Source organism: Tupaia chinensis, unplaced genomic scaffold, assembly GCF_000334495.1.
Source record: "Tupaia chinensis unplaced genomic scaffold, TupChi_1.0 Scaffold141517_1, whole genome shotgun sequence".
In the NCBI taxonomy this organism is placed as follows: Eukaryota; Metazoa; Chordata; class Mammalia; order Scandentia; family Tupaiidae; genus Tupaia; species Tupaia belangeri.
The window spans coordinates 1738361-1751029 of NW_006201378.1; the positions used below are offsets into that span (position 1 = coordinate 1738361).

The following is a 12669-nucleotide window of genomic DNA, read 5'->3' on the forward strand; positions in this document are numbered from 1 at the left end:
CCGTGAAGCTCACGCCCTGCACCCGCAACACGTCCCGCGACGCGCGCGCGCGGAAGTAGTCGCTGCGAGCCGCCAGCACTGACTTGTGCGCCCGGAGCCGGCGACCTGACACCTCGATGACCAGGTCCGGCTCTCCGTGTGCGGTCCCGACCCCAGGAGGCACAGGCGCGGGATCCCCGGGTTCTTCCAGGAACTCGAGCTCCCCAAGGAATACGGAGTCCTCAGGGCACGCGCGCTCTCCCGGGCAGGGGACCTCCTCCGGCGACGCGGGATCCTCAGAGCACACGAGGTCCTCCGGGGACACGAGCTCCTCCGGGGATCCAGCGCCCGCACTGCTGACCTCCCACTGTCTTTCCACCACCCGCCGGCCGCTGCGACTCGAGGTCAAGGAGGTAGCTGTGTCCTCAGCAGCGGAGGCGCGAGACTGCGGCGGGGAGTCGTCCCCGGAGCCAAAACACAGGGACGCGCTGAGACTGCAGGGTGTCTGCGCCGGGGACGCAGCGCCCTCCCCCGCGGACGCGTCCGGCAGCTGCAGGCTGCCCCCTCCCGGGGTCCCCCGGGGGGCTCCCCCGGCCCCCCCCCGGAGCCCCGGGAGCGCCTCCCGGGTCCCCGTCCGGTCCGCGCTCCCCATGGGCAAAGGCGCCGCCGGGCTCAGCCCCGTGGACGTGGTCGTCCCCTGGGTAGAGGACGCAGGGGGCCACCGGGTTCTCCATGGGAGGGCTGTGACTGGCTGGAGCCGACCTCTGGCTCAGCAGCTCCACATGTCTGGTCAAGGGCGATTGATCGATTGTTAGCTGGGGTTTGTAGGTTCACAGGCTTTTCCTGGCAAGTGATCAGATTTCACTTCTGTGTCCACACTTTTTTTTTTGCCTCCCAGGCTGCTCCCTTCTCGCCCTCCCCACTCTCCTCTCCTTCGAGAAGGGGCGTGTCCAACTCCCATTGAACTTTTGAACCGTAAAAACTTCAACGTTGGCTATTTGCTCAGATGTTCGTGAATCGGCCCGTGCTGTAATGCTTCAAAGTCTAGGACAGACCTGGAGCTGCGACCGCTGCTTTATTATAATTCTCAGCAGACCTGAGTTTTCAGATGTCAAACCCACCGGAGTATGCCCATCTCTTAGTGAGTCAGTGTTTACCCACTTTATCGCTTACATTCCATCACATCGCCACACCCCAACGAGTGACCAACGGAGACAGGAGACAGGAGACAGGCTGTGGCCCCAACTTTACCACCTCGATCTTCATTCCATTTACTGCAAAAAGCTACCTCATGGGCTTTCCTTCCTCGGGATTCCCATTTGTGATGAAACTGAAGGTGGGCTGCAGGGTATCTGGCCTGTATCCTGGCACCTGCAATGCCCTTGTGTTTGCATCCACACTGTTCAGTTGGGGGAGGCGGATATCCACTTGTCAGGTGGCTGTTAGAAAAACACAACCACTGCACACACGTGAAACAGCCTTCCTCGTCTGTCAATCAGGGGTCATTCTCTGTGACTTTCTTTGTAGGAATATCAGGTGTTTCCATCTCATTTCACCATACTCTTCTTCCTGTTGACAGGAGAGAAAGAGAGCAGATTTGAACCTGCATTTTGTTTTCAGTAAGATTACTCTGTGTCAGTAGAGTCACATCCCAATTTTCAGAACATAGAATTCGGCACTAGAGCTACAGAGAACTGTGGTTTTCACTGCTGGAGAGCGCCCTGTAGAATCAGTTAGATATAAAAGCAGCAGTGCCCTCCCACTAGTCCACTCCTGAGTCTGAGGACTAGGAAGGAGAGCTCAATTCAAGCAATAAATATTGCCAACTATTACGGCCTTAACTGATGTTGAACATGCAAAATTGCTACTTCCGTAGGTCAAAAGCATTCAAATATCACAATTTCATTTTTCTACCCTAATAAAATGCATATATAGAATTCAAGAACTCCTGTTAGTACATAGGCTGTCCTATGTACTTTATTAATTTTACTAACATGTGACAGGTTCGTTTCAGTCTTTTCCAGTGCATGATTCAAATTCAGTCATGACTAATATCTGTAGGAAGTTGTTAAGACACTTGTCTGGAATTACCTTTGGCCAATATGTGTATTATGGACCCCAGAGACTCCAACTTCTAAACCTGTTTGAACTGGTCATTCTTGGAATTACGTCTTTGAAAAACCACACAGAAGCAATTATCCCAAACTGCCTAATGTAGAAAAAGAAAACGAAGCAAAAAGACTCAAGTATTTGAAAGGCAGATCTGACCTACAGATGAATTGTAGGATAATACAATTAAGTATCTTTGCTATGAATGGGCAAAAACTTCATCAAGACTCCCTAATGTACTGGAGGGGACGTAGAGTCTTACAGAAGATATACGGGTAGAGCCAAATTGTTTTCTAGCTTCCTAAATAAAAGGAAGTGGGCCAAGAAAGCATACACAAGGGACCAGCAGTTAGCATAATGGCTATGTCGCTGGACTCTCATGTAGTCGACCACGGTTTGTATCCCAGACCCAGTGGCTTAAAACACATGCCAGGCGTGTGTGCATGCGTGCCCAAGATCCCAAGAGGAGAATGGAGGAGAAGGGACTGCAGCATGGCCATCCTCCATGGGGGGTGATTTCTCACTTTCTGTCTCACTGTCTCTGTCTGGCGAATGCACACACCCTATAGCAAAAAAAAAAAAAAAGCAAACAAAACACAAAATGAGTCAGGCTTATTATTATTATAATGTATCTTAACCTCTCAAGTGAGATAAAACTATACTTATCCAACTTCCCTCGATATCTTTTGGTGTTCTTCTATGTGTTATACCATTATGTGGTCCCCATACAAACTGTATCTCAGGATGGTTTGCCTTACCACTTTCGTACTTATGACAGCACAAAACCAGTATCTGTTCAGTGGAAACTACTTCAAGTACCATTGTTTCTCACGTTCAGCACAGTAGTCAATAAATTGCATGAGCTAGGGCCAGCAGGTGGTATGGTGGTTAATGCACTAGACTCCCTTATGGCAGACTGTGGCTTGAGTCCTGGACCTGGTGGCTTAAAAATCACACCGGCTGTGTGTGCATGTCCGTGCCCAAGGTCCCAAGAGGAGAAGGGAGTGTGGCGTGGCCGTCACCCCTAGGGATGCTTTCTCACTTTCCCTTTTTCTGCCTGAGGCAAGCACACGCTCCCTATACCAAAGACCTTGAAAAAAAATTTAAATAAATCTATTTAACATATCATTATAAGACAGGCTTTGTAGCTGATAGTTTTGACCAACCATAGGCTAATCTAAGGGCCCTGAGTGCGTTTAAGGTAGACTGGGCTCAACCATAATGTTCAGTAGGTGTACTAAATGTACTTTCGACTCATAATAGGTTCATCAGGACGTAAGCTGACCATCCGCAGTGCTTGTGGTTGAGTACATGTATCTGCTTGTCCTGTCACTTTTGTCACAGAATAGGCTTTCCTATTATCCTCAGAAACAAAAGTGTCTTCAGGCTGGAAATTTAAGACATTTCATTCTTTTGCTCCCACCCACAGCCCACCTCTGTCTCTCTCTCCCTCTCTCTGCTGATACTTTTCACAATAATGCCTCGCATGTGCACTTGGAGCAGGAACAGCACTGTCGTAAAACACATGGGAAGTGCAGTGTTCAGAGATCTCATGGGACCAGCTGTTTGCATGGTGGTAAAGATGGCTGAATTCCTCATGTCTGATAGCATGGTTCAAGTCCTGGACCCAGGAGCTGGAAAACATTCCAGTTTTGTATGTACATATGTGCCCAAAATCCAGAAAAGAGGGAGAAATGGAGAAGGGATTGTGGCGTGACCATTCCCCATGGAGGTGCTTCTAGCACTTTTCCTCCCTCTCTCTCCTGTGAGTATACATGTCCTCTGGCAAAACAAACAAACAAACAAAAACAAAAACTTGGAAGTGAAGCTCTGTTCCAGGTGTGTGGGTCCTGAGCAGGACTGGCATCCCAGCTGACTATGAGCATGCCTGTGCTTCCCCTCCTGCTTCCTAGCAGTGTCCTGTCCAGTGCTATGGACGGGAATCCTGGCCAGAGCTATGAGGCTGTGATGGTACCCTGGGCAATCAGCAAAGTCTGCCCAGACCAGGTGCACTGGTATCCCATGAGGACAGCAGAGTGCTTGCCCAACCAGCTGGGTCATCTGGCCAGCATGAGTTCAAAAGTAAGACAAACTTGCTATGGTAGTTGGCAATTTTGTTTTTTGTTTGTTTGCAGTAGGATATGTGATCTCACTGGACAGAGACAGAGAGACAGAGAAAGGGGAAGTGAGCAAACACCCATGAAGAGGGATAGCCACACCGCAATCCTTTCTCCTCCTGGGATCTTGGGCCTGAACACACACATACACACACACAGGCCCAGCATGAGTTTTAAACCACCGGCTCCAGGACTTGAACCACAGTTTACCATGTAGTTCCAGCAATGTGGCCACTACACTGCTTTTTTGCCACCCCACCCCCCTGACAAGTTACTAAACTGGGTCTTTTGGAGGTTTACTTCCAGCAGAGGTGACGGGCTTACAAGATTCCATCGACATTTTCTTACCTGTCCTGGGAAGCCCCCTGTAATCTGGCATGGAATACAGAACAAGTTGGCAGAGTCGGGGATGAAGTCTGAGAGCATGGCACAGAGACACCAGTCCCGCTGTGACTAGTCCACAGGGCATCTCTTTATTTATTTATTTATTTATTTATTTATTAATGTTCTTAATTTGCCATAGGGCACACGCACTCACCAGAGACAAAGACAGAAAGTGAGAAAGCAGGCCACCATGCCACCTGCGACCACTCCTTTGAGATAACCCACTGTATGGCAATTACAGAGTCACCAAGGGCTTGACCATGCATTAGCAAAGCCTTGGCTGGACACAGCAGGGTCGTCAGACCTGCTATGAGGTCTGTGACTGCAGTGTTGAAGGGTAATAAGGCTGAAATTTAAGAGGCCAGAATCTGACCCCAGCTGTCCCTCTGTGGAGGCCACAGGGCAGCATTTCTGGAAGACAGTTCCATGGGCTCCAAGTCTTGGCTCCTTCGGCATCACGCTCACCAGTCTGCATAACACTCTCAAACCCCACATGGGTGAGGAGGGGATTATGCAGAGGGGTCATTTGCTTTTTTCCAAATGGTGTTCAAAGAAACCTCAACATTAGTACTCTGTTTTATTTCCTTCTCCAGAATGACCCATTACTGTGGTTTTACCTTAAAATGGATGGGGAGAGGTCAGCCCACTTTGCATTTAATAGTCCTCTGAGAGAGACAGCAGCTCTGCTGAGATTTGATTTCCCATTGGAGTCCCTGACTTGAAATTGGATTTGAAGTCAGGGACTCCAGTGGAACTTTTTCCCATCTTGTGGTTGGCTCTAGAGTCAGGATGATTCTAAGAGGCTCCCTGAGGAATTTGGACAGGGCACCCACTCTTATTAATGCAAAATCACTGAAATTCTCCACCTGATCTGGCATTTGGAAGGTCCTTTTCCTGAGTGCTATCATTAATTATTTCCCAAACCAGCCTGTGGCAGAGTAGTTAAGGTGGCTGGATCCCACATGGCTAACCACAACGGCTCAAGTCTTGAACCCAGGTGGCTTGAGAAACAAGAAAGGACTGTGGTGTGACCATTCCCCATGGGGGATGCTTTTTCTTTATCTTTCTCTTTATCTTTTTCTCTCCAGAGAGCATATGTGCCCTCTGGCAAAATTAAAGAAAAAAAAAAAAAGTTGTTTCCCCAGCACCACTTTGGAGCATTCCCCATCAGATGATGATGTTGAACAGATCCAGCACAGCATATTCGATGAAAGGTGGTGGGGGAGATGAAAAGAAGCAACAGGTTTCTGTCTTGACTATAGTAATGAAACCATGTAGTAAGAACAAATTTTTCTTTTCTTTTGGTCTTTTGCAGTCAGAGAACTTTATTTTTATTTTTTTAATAGACATGTTTGCTATAGGGCACATGTGCTTGCTGGAGACAGAGAGAGAAAAAGAGAGAAATCAATCCCTGCACCCCCAAGAGGGATGGTCATGTTGTAATCCATTCTCCTCCATTCTCCTCTCAGGATTTTGGGCACATATACACGGTCATGTTGTAATCCATTCTCCTCCATTCTCCTCTCAGGATTCTGGGCACATATGCACATGGGCCTGGCATGAGTTTCAAGCTGCCCAGTTTAGGCTTCTAGCTGTGGTCGGCCATGTGAAGTTCAGTGCCTTAACCACTGCGGTACCTGCTCACCCCTGAACTTTATTTTTAAACCAACTATAAGCATCCAAAGATTAAAGTTCAAAATACAAAAACAAAACAAAAGAGAACGTAAACAGTCACCACTGTCCATGTGCTACTCATGATTGTGATTGAAGAGGAATTCTACTAAATGTCAAACAAGGATGTCTCCCATTTAGAGACAAGTTCAAGGCCTAATTGTTATTACTGTCATTGTCATTGTGATGTTGGTTGTGGGTTTTTCTAGGAGGAACCCCATCTATTACTTTTTTCTTTCTTTCTTTCTTTCTTTCTTTCTTTCTTTCTTTCTTTCTTTCTTTCTTTCTTTCTTTCTTTCTTTCTTTCTTTCTTTCTTTCCTTTTTTTTAGAGATTTTTGCCTCAGGGAGCATATGCTCTCCAGAGACAATGATAGTAAGAGGGATGGCCACACCGCAATTCTTTCTCCTCCATTCTCCTCCTGGGACCTTGGCCATGCACATGGACCAGCCTGGTGTGAGTTTCAAGTCACCAGGTCCAGGATTTGAATTGTGGTCAGGCATGTGAGAGTCCAGCGACATAACCACTATGCCATCTGCTGGTCCCTATGACTTTCCCATTTCATGGGCTTCTAGTCTTATTGTCAAAGCATCCCTTTTCCTAGAGGAAAAGACTACTAATAAATACTTACAAGTGGTATATTATCTAATATCCCTTACTGTCATTCCAGAAAAATCTCATTAACTATAACAGTGAACTACTTATTGGAATAGTGCCTGTCGGTGGTGACTCAGTAATGATTTACTATGATAAATACCATAAACTTTATCTCTATTTGTTACTGTCTCATCTCAGAAATGTATGACCTTGATTAAACCTCACTGGTTACTAGTTTGGAAATTAAAGAAGGCTAGCAGAAAATCTAACTAAGGTTTATGGCATAAGCACTTAGACATCCTAAAGACTTCTCTGGGCCAAGATGAAATACAGTGGTACCTATACAAACTGTTCCCACAGCTTAGCTCTTGAAAAATCAGGGAAAAGATCAGCACCCATCACACACTGTGCTTCACTCCATTTGCATCGACTCCCAGTCAGCACATGAGAAAGACTTCATTTTCCAGTTCGTTCCACTTTTCCTTGATCTACTTTCTTTGCAACTGCTTGGAAAGCCTCTCAGTCACCTAGGAATTGGAGAGGCCTACAGCATGCAGGTTTTCATCCAGTTCTGAGAGAATGGGGCCTCCAGTAGGAAGACTAATGTTGGTAATATCTTCCTCTGAGATACTTTCTGGATGCTTCAGTTGTGCTCTACTGCTATTTCCCTGAGCAGATATCACAATGATTTGCTTCCTAACATTTCAGGAGAAATCCTTTCATTCCAATAAGGACAAAGTCTCTTTAGAGCATCCTTTAAGCTTTCAGAGAGTGGCAGTTGATCCATGGGTGCACTGCACACTTTATACCTTAGGTCTGCAGTAGAGATGAGGCTTGTCAACGGAAGACAGGACCATGCTGTGGCTTCTTCATCTGAGCCTCACTTGTTCTTCATTGTGATTCAAAGCCATCTTCTCCAACTGAGACCCATCAAGGCTCCATACTGATGCTCCTTTAAACGCTGGGAGCTTTCCACAAGAACCCATTCCTGCTCCAGCTCATCCAGAATCGGCCAGGCTGTGTGCTAGACCACGTAAGGACTGATGTGAAGACAAGATCAAACTCGAAGTTTAGGGCTTGGAATTGCTTCCCACAGTTCCGAGTGTCCTCCATTCTTTCACTGTTAAGTTTCTGTTCCACCCAGCTATGACAGCGGTTTTTATTCCCAGCATCCACTCCCTTCCTTAGCATTATAGGCCTGTACTTGGCCATACTGATGGGTTGAGCTCCCTGGCATTGACAAATGGGCTGATGTCCAAGGACAGCAATACTCTGCAAAGAGGTCACCAGTAGCAGCCATGCCTCGGGGGTTCCTGAACAGCCAGCACTTCCTGGGACTCCTTAATTAAATATAATTTAAGTGGCATTTTCCTCTTGAAGGGTATACATTTCTCTGAACCTTACAAATTCCTACACAACATTTTTCAGAGGTTATATTCATTTCATTATTAATACAAATTTCTTAAAAATAATATTGTGTATGATTTCCCAACGTGGGCATTGGTTTATATCTTTATTTAATGTGGATATCAGTTTGTTTCTAATTAAGTACCATGTCTCATTATAACATTAGTTGTGGTTCAGCTGCAGTGGCACACATGACCACCCTGTTGCTACTCTGGGGTTGAGGCAGCAGGGGAGGCCTGGGTTCGATTCCCAGCCAACCTGAACAGGCTGAGTGTGGTGGTGCACAGTAGCTGGGATAGGCTAGGGCAGGAGAATGATGGTGGCATACAAGACCCTGACAAAAATCTCTCTCTCGTAAACACACATGCACACCCTTGCGCATGTACACACACACACACACACACACACAAACTCTCACTTTACTCTACAAGGGCCTCCTCTCCATACTACTCAACAAGCACATGGAAATACCTGTTACTTCCCTAATAAGCCATACATAGATATCTATCTTTCTGTGGTGGGCAAAAGGGATATTTATGTACTTATATATTAGAGCCTTTGTCTACATGCTTTTGCTGCGTAGGACCATCTTTGTTCTCGACTGAGCTAGAAGAATTTTTGCTCATTGTTTAATCTCAAGAGCTAATGGCAGCCCCTCTAATTGGCCTCCCTTACTTCTGGTGTCGGTCACTCTGTAGGCTACGTTTGCAGCCAGTGTCTTATTTTGGCACCATATAGTGTCATTACAGGTATGTGTGTGCAGCACCATTGTCTAGGAGGATGTGAAGTTCATGAAAAGGAAGGTTTCTTAATCACTCTGTCCTTAGTACAGGGATGGACTCTGTGAGCAAACTGATGAATGAATGAATGAATAATAACCAGGGAAACAGAAAGAAACAAAAAAGAAAACACAACTCTGAAAATAAGTAGATAAAACTACACATGCCCAGGCTCTGTGGCACAGCTGTAATGCAAGTACCCTGGAAGACTGGAAGCCACATGACTGACCATAGGTTCGGATCTCTGGTTTGGCTTGAAAATATGCCAAGTGTACTTGGAGGCAACTGGAGGACTGGGAGGGGGGATCAGCCTGAGGAGATCTTGCCAGGAATGCTCTCCCTTCCTCTCTATGTCTCTCTTCTGTGCATGAGCACATGCTCTCATGAAAATACGTGTATATATAAGAGCAAGCCCAAGAACTGTACAAAGAACGACTTATATTAAGCTATGATATCTCAACACGAAAAAGTTCTTAGAGTCCAGTAGGTGGCATGGCCGTTAACAGCTGGATCCCATACATATGGTCAATTGTGCAGGTTGAGTTCTAGACCAGTGGCTTGAGGATCATGCCAGGAGCATGTGTATATGTGCCCAAAATCCTAAGAGAAGAATGGAGAAGGGATTGTGGAGTGATCAACTCCTGGGAGGATGCTTTCTCACTTTATATGTCATTCTCTCTCTCTCTCACTCCTCGGCAATCACATGTGCCCTGTAGTAAATTTATAAAACAAAAAATGTTTATAAAAAGGGATCAGTGGTTATATCTAAGTATTGGATTAGAGATAGGTTTTGTTATTATTTATATAAGCAGGCTGAGTTTCAATGTTTCACAAAATATATATGGCTTTTATGGGCATAGAAAGTTGAGGAGTTTAAAGTATAGGCCAGACCATCTTTCAAAAATAGTCTTAAAATATAAAGAATGAAAATAAAGACAGGGATTGGGCAATATTTTTTAACTCGTGATGTAGTTTTGTTTCCTACTGTGAACATACATGATTTGTATAGTCATATCCCTAAATCACATAGACGATTACCAACCTTGGGAACTCTCTCCAATCACTTCCCTCTGGCTATGAATATGTGTCTCCTACATCAACTTCCAATTCATTTATTTATTTTTACACCTTCCAATTTAAGCAGAAGCTTCTGAAAGGTGTCTTTTCCCTGTCCCTTTATCCAGCCTACCTTTCCAGCCCCACCTATTCTTTTCCGGGTGTACCTGGGAGAAGGCACAGGCAATGAGGAAGACATAACCTTTTGTGCCACTGATCTCTCTGAAAGTGAAGCACTTGTAGCACCTTCCAGGAAGAGAAAGAGTAGGCTTTAAAATGAGGCATTCCTCAACTAACAGCACCGTGGACACATTTTTTCACATCTCTCAATGTGTTTCATCAGATGTGATGTCCTGCTTTATTGCGTTTTTATAAGGAATAAATAAGCTAACATTAGTAAAGTTCAACAAAGTTTCTCTAATGTGGTGTTGTTTCAAGTTTATTCATTTATTTTTTTTAAAAAATAAGTATTTATTTATTTAATTGTATTTATTCGTTTATTCTTAATTTGAGCAGAGAAAGACACAGGGATAGAGAGAAGGGGAAACTGAGAAAGCAAGCCACCAGGCCCAGGACTCGAACCGTGATCGGCCATGTGGGAATGTCCAGTACCTTAGCCACCATGCCACGTGCTGGTCCCAAGTTTATTCATTTCTTTCTTCCATGAGCAAGATAGAGAGATAGAAGAGACAGAGACAGAGAGAGATAGCACACTCAACAGGGTCTGACACTGCAATCTACCCACACTCCAGCCAGCCCTGGATCACAGGCAGCAATGTGCTTATGTACACTTAGAGGTTTCGGGTTGTGAATCCGGAACCTTCCCTTGTGGGTCAGCCTGACATTTTAACATTCTGTTTGTGGGGCTACTGTTGGTGCCCACCCCCACACCTATGTTTCTGCTGTTTGTTTCTTTCTTAAGAGATACATTTGCTAAAAGTTGCATGTACTCGCTGGAGACACAGAGAGAGCTGGGGGAATGGCCACATTATAATCCCCTCTCCTTTCAGAATTTTGGGCACACACACACACACACATGCACCCAGCATAAGTTTCAAGCCACCAAACCCAGGACTCAAACCACATTTGGCCACATTAAAGTCCAGCACCTTAAACACCATACCACCTGAAAGTATTCTCTTTAGTGTTGAGTCTCCAGGTTTGAATACCTTCTCAGTAACTTACAGGCCCTGATATTCCAGGCAGTTAGCTCACTGGGTAATCTCATCTTGAAAATAGACATGCCCTGTCAGTGGGCCTCTTTCTTGGCCATTGTCCTGGCTCTGTTCCCTGGGAGAAGTGCACTACTCCCAATAAACACTCCTTATGATCCTGGCAGGGCACCCTTTAGAGCCCCTTGTAGGATGGCTGCCCTAAGACTGCAGGCCTCAGCCCAGTCAAGTACCCTGTGCTTGGTAGGAGGAGAACGTGGGCCTCAGGCCAAGCACCCCTGGTGTATCAGCCTCAGGTAGATGAAGAAGGAGGAAGAGGAGAAGAAGAAAGGGCCTTGCTTTTGTGGGCTACAGAGCTAGAATGGGGGGAGCCTGTCTTCAACAAAAGAAAAAAAAAAACTCAACATACAGAACGAAAACTTAAGAAATAGAAAAAGATGGGGAGAGAGATACCTGAATGAAGTCATTCTCAAAGACAGTTTCACCCAGATCTTCTCAATTATGTGAGCTGATAGCTTCCATTTTTTTAAAAGTTTCTTCTGGGGGCCAGGAGGTGGTGTGGTGGTTGGGAAACTGGGCTCCCACATGGCTGACTGCCATTCAACACCCAGACCTGGTGGCTTGCTTTCTCACTTTCTCTCTCTTTCTCTGGTTGGTACCTGTGCCCTATAGCAAATTAAAAAATAAGAATAACAACAAATAAAATTAAATAATTATTATTTTTTTTTTAGATTTTTGCTATAGGGCGCATGCGCTCGCCAGACAGAGAGAGACAGAGACAGAGAGATAGAAAGCGAGAAATCACCCCCCAGGGGGGATGGCCACGCCGCAATCCCTTCTCCTCCGTTCTCCTCTTGGGATCTTGGGCACGCATGCACATGTGCCCGGCGTGAGTTTAAGCCACCAGGTCTGGGACGTGAACCGTGGTTGACTACATGGGAGTCCAGCAACATAGCCATTACACTAACTGCTGGTCCCAATAATTAATTCTTAAAAAAAAGTTTCTTCCATGATCATGAGAGAGAGAAACAGCACCCTCAATTAGGATTTTCACACAGTGAACCAACCCCACCCCTAGCCTCAGCTAGCCCCAGGTCACGGATATATGCATGCCAGGCATACTCAGAGAGGCCCCGGACACAAACCCAGAACCATCCCATGTGGGTCCACCTCACAGAACACCACATTACGGCCACACCAATGTCTGGCCCCTAATAAATTCTGTTTCTAACTTAAGCTAGCATGAATGGGATTCCTGTTTCTGGAACTGAAATAATTCTGACTGAAACTTAAAATCCCTCTCACTAGGTTGTCCTGGGATTAAATGGGGTGTTTATAAAGAGCTTAGCACATACAGTTCCTACTCTAGTAAGCCTTCGAAACACCAATGAGCATTCCT

The 12669-nt window shown here is 45.8% G+C and overlaps 1 protein-coding gene, 1 long non-coding RNA gene and 1 pseudogene across 2 annotated transcripts in view; all 3 read right to left on the reverse strand.

Moving 5' to 3' along the window:
• The window catches only part of KBTBD11 (kelch repeat and BTB domain containing 11), a gene marked incomplete at its 5' end in the record, with an annotated part of 24134 nt that extends 23578 nt beyond the window's left edge, over positions 1-556 (reverse strand). Inside the window, one exon of the mRNA XM_027766225.1 lies at positions 1-556. Within this exon, the coding sequence (XP_027622026.1) occupies positions 1-556 (556 nt within the window).
• A 22-nt stretch (positions 557-578) lies between these two features.
• Positions 579-12669, reverse strand: part of LOC102486562 (uncharacterized) — a 27760-nt gene continuing 15669 nt past the window's right edge. Inside the window, exon 3 of the long non-coding RNA XR_336693.2 lies at positions 579-1548. This is a non-coding gene — a long non-coding RNA (uncharacterized LOC102486562). The remainder of the gene's footprint in view (positions 1549-12669) is intronic.
• Positions 6764-8243, reverse strand: LOC102486137 (bisphosphoglycerate mutase pseudogene; annotated as a pseudogene).